General features: G+C 35.3%; 1 protein-coding gene across 1 annotated transcript; it reads right to left on the reverse strand.

Moving 5' to 3' along the window:
* Positions 1-9,731: 9,731 nt before the first annotated feature.
* Positions 9,732-12,087, reverse strand: LOC120164462 (dentin sialophosphoprotein-like). The gene is made up of 2 exons (XM_039174175.1): positions 12,027-12,087; positions 9,732-11,931 (listed from the first exon to the last, which is right to left on the reverse strand). The coding sequence occupies exon 2, from the start codon at positions 11,887-11,889 to the stop codon at positions 9,742-9,744; it is 2,148 nt and encodes a 715-aa protein (XP_039030106.1). The 5' UTR covers positions 11,890-11,931; positions 12,027-12,087; the 3' UTR covers positions 9,732-9,741.
* Between the last annotated feature and the right edge of the window lie 4,572 nt (positions 12,088-16,659).

The raw sequence follows: 16,659 nt of genomic DNA on the forward strand, positions 1-16,659 counted from the left end.
CACCTAAAGAGTCTGAGAAGAAGCTTGCAGTTGATAAGGGGAAAAAGGTTGATGTGCAAATAGAAGAGGATAAGCATGTTATTAATGAACCAGTAACCGAGAGTGAAACGGTAGAATTTTTGAAGTTTCTGAAACACTGTGAATACAGTGTTGTGGAATAGTTACACAAGTTGCCTGCCCGTATTTCTTTTTTATCATTACTTTTAAGTTCAGAGGCCCATAGGAATGCTCTGTTAAAGGTTTTGAACCAGACTTTTGTTCCGAAAGAGTTGCCCATTGAAAAGTTGGATCGTTTAGTTTCCAATGTACAAGCTGATAATTTTTTATCTTTTTCTGAGGATGAAATCCCTTCTGGGATGATGGGTAGTCAGAAGGCTTTGCACATTACAGTTAAATGTAAAGGACATGTGTTGTCCCGGGTCTTGGTTGATAATGGTTCAGCTTTGAATGTGATGCCCTTAGTGACTCTAAAGAAGCTTCCATTATATAGTACACTTATGAGAACCTGTCAAAGTGTGGTTCGAGCTTTCGATGGGACTAAAAGAGAAGTGTTGGGCAAGATTGATGTTCCTCTGAATATTGGTCCAGCAACTTATGAAGTGGAATTTCTCGTAATGGACATTATGCCTACGTACAATTGTTTGTTAGGAAGGCCTTGGATTCATCAGGCCGGTGCAGTTCCGTCCACATTGCACCAGAGACTGAAATTTGTGATTGATGGAAGGTTGGTATGTATTCATGCTGAAGATGACATTATTGCTTCTATTTCTACTACTGCTCTGTATATTGAAGTTGATGAGCAAGCCGTCGAGTGTTCTTTCAGATTGTTGGAGTTTGTCAATGCTACGTTTGTGGCCGAAGGCAGGAAGATACCAAAGCCTCGATTGTCAGACTGTACCAAGATGGGGCTCAAATTGACTCTTGGAAGAGGAGCGAAAGTTGGAAAGGGGTTAGGTTGACAGTTGCAAGGACCGGTGAATCCAATATGCCCTGTTACTAAAAGAGATCGATTTGGTTTGGGGTATCAGCCAACTCCGAGGGATAAGTTGAGGGGAATTAAGAAGGGCCAAGAAATCAGAAAAGCCAGATTGGCTGGTGAAGACCTTAGCTGGGAACCCATGACCTTCCCACCGTTGAGTAGTATTTTCATGTCTGGGGGACATATGTTTCAAGGGGATTCAAGGAACACCGAGGTGATAGTTGAGGATGCTTTGGGAGATTTAGGCATTAATGTTATAACTGATGATGAATTTGAGGAAATGAGAGTTATGGGCATTTATCCTGCACCGCCGGGCTTCGTGTTGAACAATTGGACCGCGGAAGAACTGCCTGTAGTTTACAAACCTTTTACAGAGTAATGCACTGGAACTTTCTCCCTGTTGTTCATACCCTGGGGCAATAGGTGATTTTATGTAAAGGGTTAAGCTGTTTGTTTTTTCTTGTTTTCAATAAAAGATGCATTCTGTTAGTTCCAAATGGCAAACATTTTCCCATGCATTTCATTCATTCATTCATTATTGTATATATGTATGTATTTATTTATTTCTATTTATTTATATGGGAAAAGATCCTCCCATATGTATATATGTATATATATCTTCTCTTTCATTATTTTTTCAGGAGCTCAGATATCAATAATATGAATGCCAATGACTCTGACCCGGAGATTGATTTCGAGAAGCCTATATGTCAAGGAGAAATCGAGGATTATGATGATGATGAGGGATGTGAACTACCTTCTGAATTGTTGAAAATGGTGGAGAATGAAGGTAAGAAGATTATGCCTCATAAAGAGTCTACTGAGATTTTGAATTTGGGGACAGATGAGGATAAGAGGGAAGTAAAGATTGGTACCACTCTGTCAGTTGGAGGTCGACATGATTTGATAGAATTGCTTCAAGAATACAAGGATATGTTTGCTTGGTCATACGAAGATATGACGGGTTTAGATACAGAGTTGGTTGTTCACAAACTGCCAATAAAGTCTAAATGTAAACCGGTATAGCAAAAACTGAGAAGAATGAGACCTGAGATGCTGCTCAAGATTAAAGAGGAAGTAAAGAAACAATTTGATGCCGGGTTTCTTAAAGTGGCTAAATATCCTGAATGGGTGGCGAATATTGTCCCAGTACCGAAGAAGGATGGGAAAGTTCGAATGTGTGTTGACTACAGAGATCTCAACCGAGCCAGTCCAAAGGATAATTTTCCTTTGCCACATATAGATACGCTAGTGGGTAATACTGTTGGAAATTCTTTGTTCTCTTTTATGGACGGTTTCTCTGGCTATAATCAAATTAAGATGAACCCTGAAGATATGGAAAAAACGACGTTCGTTACTATGTGGGGAACGTTTTGCTATAAAGTAATGCCGTTTGGATTGAAGAACGCTGGGGCAACATATCAAAAGGCCATGGTGACGTTATTTCATGACATGATGCATAAAGAGATAGAAGTTTATGTCGATGATATGATTGTCAAAGCTAAGACAGAGGAAGAACATATCGGGAATTTGAGAAAGCTTTTTAAAAGACTAAGAAGATGCCAGCTAAAACTCAACCCAAATAAATGTACTTTCGGGGTGACATCTGGGAAGTTATTGGGTTTCGTAGTAAGCCAAAAAGGAATTAAAATAGACCCAGATAAAGTAAAGGCTATTCAAGACTTGCCACCCCCACGAACACAAAAAGAAGTCAGAGGATTTTTGGGGAGATTGAATTATATAGCTCGGTTTATTTCACAGCTGACGGAAAAGTGTGATCCTATATTCCGCCTTCTTCGCAAGAATAACTCAGGGGAATGGAGTGAGGATTGTCAAAAAGCTTTTGAAGCAGTGAAAAGATATTTGTCGAGCACTCCAATCTTGGCGCCACCTATCTCAGGCAAACCATTGATTCTGTATTTGTCGGTTTATGAAAATTCAATGGGGTGTGTGCTAGGGCAACGTGACAAACTGAGAAGAAAGAAAGGGCTATCTATTATCTCAGTAAGAAGTTCACTGAATGTGAGACAAGATACTCACCCGTTGAAAAGTTGTGTTGCGCTTTAGTATGGGCTACCCGAAGGCTTAGGCAATATATGTTGTATCATGCTACTTGGCTTATATCCAAGCTTGATCCCTTGAAATATCTAATGGGTGTGCCTGCATTATCTGGAAGATTAGCTCGTTGGCAGATCTTATTGTCCGAATTTGACATCCAGTATGTAAACCAGACGGCAATTAAAGGAAGTGCTATAGCGGAATTCATTGCAAGCAGGGCTTCGGAAGAATATGAGTCGTTGAGCTTTTATTTCCCAGATGAAAATTTAATGGCTATTTCGGTAGAAGAAGCAGTTGCATCCACTAGCAAATATTGGAAATTGAACTTCGATGGTGCTTCAAATGCCATGGGACATGGAATCGGGGCAATTTTGGTCTCACCAGAGGGAGAGCATTATCCTTTCACCAGTCGGCTTAATTTTGATTGTACTAACAATATGGCTGAGTATGAAGCTTGTGTTCTGGGTCTTAGAGCTGCTGTTGAACGCAAAGTAAAAATGCTCAAGGTGTATGGAGATTCAGCTTTGGTAATATACCAGCTCAGAGGAGAATGGGAGACAAAAGATCCCAAGCTTGTAGAATACCGTAAGTTGGTTATGGAGCTTGTTGAAGAATTTGAAGAAGTAACTTTCAATTACCTCCCCAGAGAAGAGAATCAAATGGCAGATGCCTTAGCCACACTGGCAGCAGCGTTTAAGATGAACGAGCATTCAAATATGATGCCCATTGAAATGAAGGCTTATGAGTATCCAGCCCATTGTTTTAATATCGAAGAGGAAGAATATGGAAACCCTTGGTATTATGATATCTTGCAATATATAAGGTATCAGAGTTATCCAGAACAGGCCACTGAGAATGATAAGAGAACCATTAGAAGAATGGCATCAGGGTATGTGCTTGATGGTGAGACCCTATACAAGAAAAGTCTGGATCAGGTCTTGTTAAGATGTGTGGACGCGAAAGAAGCCAAATTGATTCTTGAAGAAGTGCATGAGGGAATATGTGGTACCCATGCTAATGGGCATGCTATGGCTAGGCAGATTATGAGATTTGGGTATTATTGGTCAACTATGGAAACAAACTGTATCAATTATGCCCGAAAATGTCACAAATGTCTGATTTATGGAGATAGAATACATACTCCTCCTCATCCGTTGCATGTAATGACAGCTCCGTGGTCATTCTCAATGTGGGGCATGGATGTTATTGGACAAATTTCGCCCAAAGCTTCAAATGGTCATCGCTTCATTCTGGTAGCCATAGATTATTTCACCAAGTGGGTAGAAGCAGCTTCTTACGCAAATGTTACCCAGTCTACAATATGCAAATTCTTAAAGAAGGAGATCATTTGTAGATATGGTTTACCAGAGAGGATTATCTCCAATAATGCGTTGAATTTAAACAATAAGATGATGGACTCGGTCTGTAAACAAATTCAAAATAAAGCATCATAATTCTACCACTTATCGCCCAAAGATGAATGGGGCAGTAGAGGCGGCCAATAAGAACATCAAAAGGCTCATAGAGAAAATGACTGAGACCTATAAGGATTGGCATGAGAAGTTGCCCTTTGCTCTGTTTGCTTATCGAACTTCAGTACGGACTTCAACTGGGGCAACTCCGTTTTCTTTGGTTTATGGGATGGAAGCTGTCTTACCTATTGAGGTGGAAATTCCCTCACTTCGGATTTTGTCAGAGGTAAAGCTTGATGAGGCAGAATGGTCCAAGCTAGGTATGACCAGTTGAATTTGATTGAAGAAAAGAGATTGAAAGCTATTTGTCATGGTCAGATGTACCAAAAACGTATGATACGGGCACATGGTAAGAAAGTTCGCCTTCGAGAATTCCATGAGGGAGATTTGGTGCTTAAAAGGATTTTGCCTATTCAGAAGGATTTTACCTATTCAGAAGGATTTCAGAGGAAAATGGATGCCCAATTGGGAAGGACCTTATGTTGTCAAGAAGGCCTTTTCTGGGGGAGCTCTAGTCCTAACTGAAATGGACGGATCAGAATTACCATATCCAATGAATTCCGATGCTGTTAAGAGATATTTTGCTTGAAGAAGAAATAAAAGAGAAAAAATGAGAAAAATGAGAAAAATGAAAAATGATGGAAAAAACGAAAAGAAAAAAAATGGAAAAGGGAAGAAAAAATGAAAAATGAAAAAAAGAAAAATGAAAAAAAGAGAAATAAAAGGAGGGTTCAAGATGAAAACCCGAAAAGGGCGTCTTGGAACCAAAGGAGGTCTCAAGTTGAAAACCCGCAAAGGGCGACTTGATGTTGTTTGAAATTCAGAATTCGTGCATGGTGGAAGGTTCTGAATTAATTTTGGAAGTGGAAAGAGCTCCTGGTATGGATAGTAACAATGACAGTTGGTGATTAGGGATGAGACTAAAGATTAATGAGTCTCGATTGAAATAACCAAGAGAAATTGAATGCACATGAGATTCAATACTGGTTTAGGGCATCCAATGATAGAGATTTGGGAGTTTAGAAGTAGTTTCATATTCTTAAGAATCATAATTTTGGAGATCTTTTTTGACAGAAGCTACACTCAAGACATTCTAACGGCGTGCCAGTTCAAAAGCATTTGCATTATTGATATTTGAAGACACCTACTCTTTTGTTCTTTTGTTGTTTCCATTTAAAAGTTTGCCGTGAAATTACCTAAAAATTCTCTGCATTTATATATAAATAAAGAGATGTATTTTCTTGTTCGTTTCTATTTTGTAAGCATCTTATTTTGAAAAGTTAAAACATATAGCTTAACTTGAAGTACATGAGATCATTTTGTATTATTGTGCAAAAGGTTTTGGAAAATGCAGGTATTCTGAAGTTGATAATGGTTTAAACATGTAAGCTTGTGTGGCTACGGGAAGCTAAAACTTTGGAGTTCGTAGAAAATTTCAGCCATTAAAAGATGACCCTAAGAGATCGTTGTTTGTCGAGAAGTTGGTCATGGATACTGGCGGGTTTCAAGAAAGAAAGGAGTCAAGGTCATGTTAGGCCGAGAGATATGGAATTGAGATTGTCAACTGGGATGAACTGGTCAAACGTTCTGTGCCCAAGATGAAGCCGAGTTCCATCAAGATCAAAAGGAGATAGAGTTCCTTCGAAGAAGAAAATGCATCAAATTGCATATTTGCATACATTTAGGCATGAATAGGATCATGACACTCATAATTGCTTGATGATTTAAGCATTTGCAGGTTTTCCAATGATAGTTGAAGATTGAAGATATTGAAGCATCGAGATGAAGATAACGGGTCTTGAGATTTTGACAAGAATGATGTTTATACGAAAACTGAGCCAAAGCAGATTCACGTATCCAATGGTTTCCAGACAAGTTTTCGCGATGGAGATGGATTTTCAGAAATTTTATCAAATTCTAAAGTTTTGAGTATAATATTTTCAAACATGCATTAATGATTGATAATGTTTGATTTTCAGGTTGGACCTTTGAAACAATTCAAACTTAAGCCTTCACGGAAGAGTAGTGAAGCAAACTCATTTGTTGAAGATTGAGTCCTATACTCTCTGAAGAATAGGGAGCGGACAAGTTCGTTGAAGATTGAGTCCTATACTCTCTGAAGGAATAGGGAGCGGACAAGTTCGTTGAAGATTGAGTCCTATACTCTCTGAAGGAATAGGGAGCGGACAAGTTCGTTGAAGATTGTTCGAGTTCTATACTCTCTGAAGGAATAGAGAGCGGACACGTTTTATGAAGATTGTTCGAGTTCTATACTCCCTGAACGAATAGGGAGCGGACCCGTTTATTGAAGATTTTCTGAGTTCTATACTCTCTGAAGGAATAGAGAGCGGACCCGTTTTATTGAAGATTGTTTGAGTCTTTTACTCCCTGAATGAATAGGGAGCAGACACGTTTGCCAAGGATTGTTCGAGTCTTATACTCCTTGAAAGAAAAGGGAGCAGACCCGTCATTAGAAGATTTTTCAAGTATCACTTATCCCGAAGTAACAGTGGAATAGTTTAATCTTTTGAAGTTCTCATAACCGGACAAACTCGATCATCTTTTGATCTTTGCTCTATTCTCGTTACACGATAATGAGTAAAGAGGGGCAGCTGTAGATGCTCGGTTTTGTCCGGAGGCTTCGTATCTAGTACACGATATAAATTTGGACCAGGGAAAGCCCAAATGAGCCCAAACCTGTTGGAGGCCCAGCTCAAGACCAATGGACAGCAGTTGTATGCAGAAAAATAAAGAGATCAATGTTGGTTTTTAGAAGTTGAAATAATCAAATAGTGGGGAAATTGAAAACTGTAAAGAGTCAGTTTGAGGGGTATTAACCACTAAAAGGAACCATCACAAATTACAGGGGGGAGAAGGAAAAGAGAGGAGAATCGGAGACCATTTTTTTCTCCATTCATTGCTTTGCTTGATACGACAGAGTAACAAATACTGAATAGAGAGTGTAAACAATATTCTTTTCCCTTGTATAAAAAAATCAAACAGTGTAAAGACATCTTTTTTAGAATGAAGCATTATAACAAGCAACACACCATTTTCTTTAGCAATCCAACAACAGAAGCAATCCAAGCAGTCCATAAACAGGTTATTATTATTATTATTTTTTTCTTTCTAAATAATAAGCAATATCACATGTTTTGAATCAAATAAAACTAAAGTAGAAATAGGCTGTTAGATTTACCTTTTCACATGATCTCGTCGACGGAGAAGGAGCTTGGGATTATGAGTTTAAGGTTAATTTGGGGTTAGCATTAATTCAATCTTGGAGGTTTTTCATGTAGATAGAGGTCTTATTTTGAGTGTAGAGGCTCGATTTTGGGTTCGGCTGAAGGAATGAGCAGGTTCGGGAGAGTAACGGTGGAGTTGGGGTTATTGGCCTCTCATCGGAGTTTAATTATAAGGCCGATTCAAGGCATTTTGAGCGGTGGAGGGAGTGTTGTGTTTGGGTTCTAGTTAAACTTTTGTTAGAAGCGTGAAGAAGGTGAGGTTTTGTTCCTGTAGTGATTCGGTTTTAGGCGTTTTCGGTGAGGGTTTGTGGTGGTTCGGGTAAGGATAGCTACTTCCGAGGGTGGCCGGTGTTGTTCTGTTGGATTTTGAAGTGATGGTGGCCGTCGAACAGGGTGGTAGGCGAAGAGAGTTTCGTAACTCTCTATTGTAGGGAGAATGGAAGAGAAACGACTGAGGGGGAGAGAGTTGGCTTAATGCAAAGGAAATTAGGGTTTATTTTTGCCTTAAATTAAATATATGGTATGTTCAAAACGGCGGCGCTTCATAAGTTAAGGAATTCATCGAATGATCCTTTAGGTTTCAAAAGCTCGTATTCTGGTCCCTAAATTGATTTCTGAATTTGCTGTTTATAGCTCTTAAGTTATGCGTGTTCCATTATAGTCCTAGATTTGGTTAATTTTAATTTTTACTTATTTACACATTGAACATGCAGTTTCAGAAACTTGGTGTTTTAACCCTATGTATGCATATGGTTCTTTTTTTTCCTTTTTCACTTACAAGGCTCATAATGTTATTTTGTTACATTTTAATCCTTTGTCTTTTAATAGACAAATTACAATTTTGGTGCTTGGAATATTATTTCTTTTGTGTCATGACTCAATGTTTGTACAGTTTGTTACTTTAGCCTCAGATTTACAGTTCCCTTTTAATTTGGTCACACATCTTTAGGACCATTTGTTTTTCACCATTTTTTACAATAACATGTTATTTACCTCATTTATGTTTTAATCTTAAATTAATGTTCATTACGTTTTAATCCATATTTAAGTTTTTTATGTGTATGTATGTATAGTTATTTAGGGTTCGTTTCGAATGTATGCTTCATATGGTTGAATGATGATGATATGAATACATGTACACATATGTTGTTCATTAATTAGATATCATTATATATATATATATATATTAATTTTTGTTTAATTAATTTTTACATGACATTATTTTGCATAATATGCATGATAGCCTCACTTGCATAACTCGACATATTCATAATTGGCTTAAGGGTAGTATATTTTTAATTTAAAATTGTTTTAAGTGGGCAGTCATAACTGATTTGAGGTCCGCTTTTAATGATTTTAAAATAAAAGTGTATCCCGAAAGTGAAACAAAAAAATTTGATTCGTCACCTAAAATTTGGGAACGGGAGAAAAAGAAATGTTCGTTTATTTAAATATATCGAGAAAAGGTTATTATATCTTTAAGATCTGGTCTCGATATTTGTAAATAATCGAACATTCTTTATCTTTCTAAAATGACTTGGTAATTTTAATTTAATTTGTTTGAGTGTTATTGAATGTTTTAAATTTACATTTTTATTTTATGGGATCAAAAAATCAAATTAAGTTCGAATTTGTAAAGTTCATTGCAAAAACGTTAATTAATCGACTAGGTACCGATTTAGGGCGTTGTGGGGTGCTAATCTTTCCCCACACGTAACCGACTCCCGAACTCGGATTGTGGTAACGCATACCTCAATTTGTTGTTTTAATTAAAATTAATTTTTATTTAAAATGATAAAGCATTTTTGGGTGCCCAATCACACCCTAATCAAATATTGGTGGCGACTCTTCGAACCGTATTTTTTGATCGTAAAGGAAATTCAAAATTTTTCGAAACGAGAGGTCTTTTAAATCACATTTGTTTTTAAAATAAAAAGAGACAATTAAGAATTAATGTGGTTTTCAAAATCTCACCTTTTTTTACCTTTTAAAAAAATCTTTTCGACAATGATGACAAACTTGATCTACTGCTATCATCATCCTCAGCTGGCTCAATTCTGGGATGAATTTCAGTTGCATTGAATTCCACACGAGTGGTAGCTGGAGCTCCATCTCCCAATGTTATCGCAACTTCATCACAATGAACATCTCTGTTCTTGGCTTCACTATCATTGTGTTCAGAATAAGTAGTCACACCAGCTTCAGACATTGATTCAATATCCAGCTGACTTTCTCCATCTCCTAATGTGATCTCAGCCACATCATGATGAACATCTCTATTCTCAACTAGGTCAACATCCACATATTCAACATCGTCAGAGGAAGTGCTTTCCTGTTCATCACTGACAGAAGCACGATCTTCATTCAAGATTGGTTCAGTTTCTCGAGAGACGTCTTGCTTATCTGGCTTGTTGTCCCCCTCATCCACAATTGAACTCACTGATTCAGTATCAGGAACAGAACTCAACTTTGACTCGCTAACTTCACTTGACTGCCTTTGGAATAAGGAAGGGCTAGCTTCTTCTGGTACTAATTGCTCCAGAACAAAATAAGGTTTCCACTTAAGCTCTTGTCGAGGAACAACTAAAGAAGATGATCCAACGTTAAAGCTTTCATGTCGGCTGAAGAAGGAGTCCCTTTGGGTAGCCATTCTTTGATTAAAACCTGAAAACTCTTCTTGGAAACTGTCTCCTTTAAGATCAGGTTTTTCCTCGCTCGAGTCATAAGGAATATCAAAAGGGTTTCTTCGGTGCTGTAAATTTGATGGAGCTGACCCAGGAATGGGTGGTAACCTGAGGTCATTGTAGGAATCATATGGAAGGTCAAAAGGGTTACCTCTTGAGGTAGAAATTGGTGCTAAATTTAAGGGAATATCAGCACTATCTAAGTCTATTAGATTCGTCTCAGCCATCAATCTCATGCTTTTGCGGGCTCTTCTCCTTGCAATAAGTTTATCCAATCGTAGGTTTCTTTCAAGCTCTAAAGTCCCTAAATCCATGAGATTCTTTTGATCATCCTCTGTCCATTTAATCGCAGATTTACTTTCATCCTCTTCATCTCCCTTCTCTCCTCCTTCCTCTTCATTATCTCTGTCTCCCTCATCTTCTAATTCATCCGAGTCAACACTTCCATCATTACTACTATCACCAGAACTCTCCGAGGCAGGATCCAAACCATGACGAGACAAATGAGCAGGCTGTGTAGCTTCTGATCCTAAAAACGGATGCAACTCGTCAAGCATCAGGCTTATATCTGCCAGTGAAGCATCAGGAGAGGAACTCTCAGCACCACCAGAACCAGAATCTGAAGATTCATCATCTTCGTCGTCATCCTTACCATCATCACCAGCATCCTCATTGTCCGCAACACATTTCCAAGAAAAAATCAGAGAAGAATCCGATTCACTACCCCTTGGACCATCATCAACATCGGATGTGAGTTTACAATCAACCGCTTCAAGATTCCTATCTCCTATTTCATCTGCCAAAATATGTTGACACTCCTCAGCCTCCCTCAAACTTGACACCCGTTCACTTTCTAGCATCTCCTCCCGAATTTCAGTCGTCATCTCTATCAGAGAATGACTCAACAGTCCCTCCACCTCATCAACCACCCCATTCTCGCAATGAATATCCTTAGAATCCAAATCATCATTGACTAACAGCTTATAAAGAACTGAAATGTCACCTTCCTCAACTCCATTGACCTCATTATCGACTAAAGTAACTTTCTCATCAGCATTATCTACTGCATCCCACCTCTTCCCTACATGTCTTTGTACAACAAAATCATCATCGGTAAAATCTCTTTTGACAACAGTATCATCCTCGGCACTCCTGGTTTTCAATGGTGAAACTTCATGACTAACATTCTCTTCTTCGTGTTCGTTGATTTCAGGTATGTTTGGCGACCCGAAACTCAAAAGGATACCAAGTAAAACAGCAGTGCAAACCAAAACAGGAGATGCAGTAACCAAGAAGGAAAACAACAATGGAAATGATCTATACAGAAAAATTAAAAAGCAAACCAAACCAACCAAAAATTGATGATTACAAATAAAACTATGAAATGTTTTAACTGATATCACCACATATTTCCTAACTTCAACTCCAAAGTCGATTCTTTCAAGCGCCATCTCTCTCGCTATATATAAATTTATTTCTTCTCAATTTCCGATCTGTTTAAAAAGGTGAAAAAAGATAAATTAAGATCAAAGCAAACCACTGATCCAAAGGAAGCAAAATTTATCACAAAAGTTAAGTGTGAACTCACCTTTGAGCTAGAATTAAACGAAACAAAGAGCAAACAAAAGAATATCAATCCAATAGCTGAAAAAAACAACAATTAAGAGTTTTTTAGTGGTGAAATTGCTAAAAAGAAAAAATTTAAAGCAAAGCTGAAAATTTCTCCATGACCAAAAAAATAGAACTTTCAAGCAAGAAATAAGAAACCCAACATACCTGAAACCCCCCCCCCCAGAAAATCCTAGGTCTTTGAAGCTTGAGAGATAGAAACAAATGGGATTTTCAAAATGGGTTAAACACGAAGCAATCAGTAACTAAAAACAAAGAAAGAAAAATGGAACCCTCTGTTTTTTTTCCTGCTTTTTGTGCTCTGTTTTTTCACTTTCTTTCTGGCTTACTTTTTCTATGGCTTAGAAAAACAGCTAGGATGTTGTTAGATTCCTTCCCCCACCCCCCTGAAATTCTATTATTTTTTGCTTTGAAAAAAGATAAAGAAGAAATGGTGGATTGAGGTGGAACGAAAAGAAGAGAAAGGTTGAAAAATAAAATTCCTATTATATTATTCTTTTGTTTTTCTTATGGTTTTCCTTTTCAACCTACTGAATTTTCATGTATATATTATTAATCGAATTTAAAAAAAACAAATAATATTATTATTTTACAAAAAAAATCATACTAACAAAATTTATTCATGTGTAAAATTAATTAATTAAAATAATTCTTTAAATAAATCATAATAATATTAATAATAACGACGTTCATCATATAATCAATTTAAATCAAATACAAATAAAATTTAAATTATCCAACTTAAAAAATAAGTACATGTTGACTAATAAAAAAATAAAATTGGAGATAATAATTAAATCAATTAATATTTAATTTTATACAGACTTGAAAAAAAATTAGACCTTAAAAGTTGGGTAGGCATGCTAATGCATACATAATTTAGCCACTAACAATAATAACACATTAATAAAGTATCAGTATCATTCGATTAAAAGATTACATTTATTTTAATTTATTAAAAATATGATTAAATTAAGAAAATATGTAAATAATAATGATCAAATATATGATTATAATAAAATATTTAACTGTAGTTAACTCGTGGTGACCATATCTTAATTAAATAAGAATGAATGTGATCATAACTTATGTATTTTAAAATCAACGATTAAAAATAAATAAAATACAAATATAAATGATCATCCGTGTAATTAACCCTTTTATGAAAAAAAAACACTTACAATCACACGAGTACTCAGCCGTCCAATGATGCAAATTACGTAATGTCTAAGAATAAAATATAGTTTAAAAATTAAGTCGGCTTTAAATGAAGAGTACTAGCCGTCCAATGATAGATCCATTTTTAGGCTTAATACCGTGTTTAAATCAAATATTCAGTGGACTTTTTAAATAGAGACCCGTTAATTTAATTAAAAATATAAAATATTTAGAATTATAATAAAGATTTACAAACGTAACTGTAAATGTAAATTAAGATATATTTAGAATATTTTTTATAACTGTTAACAAAAAAAATTAGTCACTTAAATCACATAAGGACCAAATAATGAAAAAGTTAAAAAAAAGCCTAACCAAAATACTTGAACAAAATATAGATACGAACAAATTTAACTGCAACGGAAAACAAACAAAAAAAGAATTAATCTATTGAAAGATCATCGCAAACACAAAACAAAGTCGAATGACGTGAGAAAACTATCCACGAATACAAATCATATATCCAAATCAATCAGAGGGTCCAAAACAGAGAGGGTCCAAAACAGAGAAGATCAACATGATAATAAATAAGCGTCATCTTTATCAGTCGTGGTGATGCCAAATCCAACCCCGAAAAAAAATAATAAACGAAAATAACGATCAAACGACCGAAAATGAACCAAAAGGTATATAAAAGTGTGGTATACAGAGTAAAATGTGTCATAAAGATAAAACTAATAAAAAATAAACGAAATAAAATAGTTAAATATATAACTTGAGAAAATAGATGAAAAAATACTAGTAGCGACTATCAACATTAAGGTTGGTGTATCTTATTATAGCTAAAGAAGAAAAGATTAGAGATTTTAGGGGTGGGAGGAAAAGGGTTGGTTAAGAAATAATTATGTAAATTTATTAAAGGAGATTAAAACCTTAAATAAACGGGCCATGTAATTATTATTAAGAAAGAAATCAAATTGTGGGTTGGGTAAGACTCAATTAATTAACGGTGGGTTCGGCACGGTGGAAAGTGGACTTATGGTGGGATTAAATGATTTATATGAGTTTGTATGTTAGAACTCCACACCGATTTTGTTCACTTAATTTCATTAGTTCAGTCGTAAATTGTAATACATGTTATAGATTTTAAAGTTCATTTGTAAGTTACTATGATAAATCAAGCACTTGGTACACAATTTTCATTGGGGAATAAGCTTAAAAATATTTACAATTTGTGTTAATTTTATTGATCAATCAAATTTTATATTCTTTAATTTTGTTTAATTGGCGGCGACATCGATTTTAATGTTGGTTGCGGCCTGTCGGTTATATTTTTTTTTAGTTTTTTAATAAGAATAATTATGTCATTGTGACATGTTCTATGTCTTTATAACACATTTATCTCTACTCTGTAGCATGTTTTTCTCCGCCTTTTGGTAGCTTACGATATTTTGCTGTTGTTTACGATTTTTTTTCGTTGTTTTTTGTTTATCTTTTTTCTCAAGGTTGAATTTGACGACGATTAATCAAGATGGCGCTTATTTGTTATCATGATGATCTTACATGCTTTGGACCATCAGATTGATTTGGATACACTTTTTGTTTTCGAGAATAGTTTTCTCACGTCGCTTGAGTCTGATTTACGATATGTCAATGGACTTTAAGTAACTTCATCTTTTTTTGTGGTTTGTTTACCGATACAATTTGATTTATTCATATCTTTATTTTATTAGATTTTTTTAACATTTTTCTTATTATGTGATATAGGTGGTTAGTTTTTGTCTCAATGTTAATATAAAATGTCATAATCACGGTTATACTTGTAAAATTTTATTGTAATTTTGAATATTTTATATTTTTAATAAAATTAGCTACATTTTATAAAAAAAATAGTTAATATGATGAAACCAATTTCAATAATTTAATATTTTTTATTTTTAATATCAAATCTCAAACCATCAAACTACATGACATTTTAATGAAAAACCTAAATTATTAGAATTTAATACTCAATTAAAATGGTTTTGGTAATATTATTACAAAAACAATGATGTAACAACTGCTCATGACAAAAGGAACATAATTTAAGTTGGGAACAATAATAGAAAAAGTGGGTAAAATAAGAAATAATCTAAAATCATTATGCTTAATTTAATATTTATTTATATATTTTAAAATTAACTTATCGATAACGCACTCATATCCAATGTATGTAACTATTTGATCTCATGATTTCTAAAAAAAAATAATATTTCGTTTTATTATTGAGTTCTTTTAATACGTTCTTTCACGTATTTCTTTAATAATAAGAAAATGACACAATAACTTCAAGATAAAGCATAGATTTGTCCTTATATAACAATGTCTTTTTATGATTTATTTTCGCGAAATTTGTGAAAATATGTTGTAATTATGATAGAATTATAAACGGTTTGTATTGCATTGTTACACACATAAAGATCGGGACAACAAAAAAAGTTAAAACGAATTACATTCAAATATGTTGTATTATTTTTGTCATTATTAGGAAGTTCTGTTGCAACTATATTGAATTTTTTATTGCAGAGAGATTGAGGCACGCGAATCGATCGTTTAGCGGGTGAAGAACTGTACGTCAGTCATTTGGCAGGTGAGAAACTGTATGACAATAAATCGAGTATGCTAGCTGCCTGGTGCAACTGAAGAAGATATAGAAGATTTAAGGTTGAGGGTTCATGGTTTAAGATTTAGGGTTCAGTATTTGTTAAAATAGTATATTGAGTTTGGGACTCTTTTTCAGTAAGCTAATTCTAATAAACTTTCAGATTCATTGTCCTTTGTTTTTGTTTCCTAAACAATAAACCACGGCCACATTGTTTACTTCTTTCTTATCACCGTTTGTCGCCGGTCATCGATTCAGACACCGATGCTTCAACTCTCACATCGTTTTCTTCATTATCATATGGCGATTACCCCGCAAGGAAACATAAACAGTGCATTGAAGCAAATACTGCTGAAAATTTCTTATTGCTTTTTTAAACCACAAAGATGTTAGATAGCTACATGGATGGGTCAAGGGTTAGCTTAAAGCCTCTACTTGAGAAGAAGACTGACTACGTGGACGGCCTTGAAGACTAGACTTCCGTCCAACATAAGTCAGGATGCTTGCCTTCTTCTCAAACTAGATATCTAAGTGCTACTATGAAGTGTTATGATGTGAGTGTTCATATCGTATAAGTGCCTTTTATAGTTAGAACCGTAATAAAATCAAATGATTTGAAGGTTAGTATGGACACCCCCCCAAGTCTATTACCAAAAACAGCCAAACTCATGACTAGCTCAATCAAATAATGTAAAGTTCTCAATAGATTATCCCATACAATCTTATGTCATGCTACATTGTTTTGTTTGTGCCTCAAGGCCTATCAACTTTGCTTTACATATACATTGAATCA

This window comes from Hibiscus syriacus, unplaced genomic scaffold (assembly GCF_006381635.1).
Source record: "Hibiscus syriacus cultivar Baekdansim isolate YM2019G1 unplaced genomic scaffold, ASM638163v2 tig00111540_pilon, whole genome shotgun sequence".
NCBI lineage: Eukaryota > Viridiplantae > Streptophyta > Magnoliopsida > Malvales > Malvaceae > Hibiscus > Hibiscus syriacus.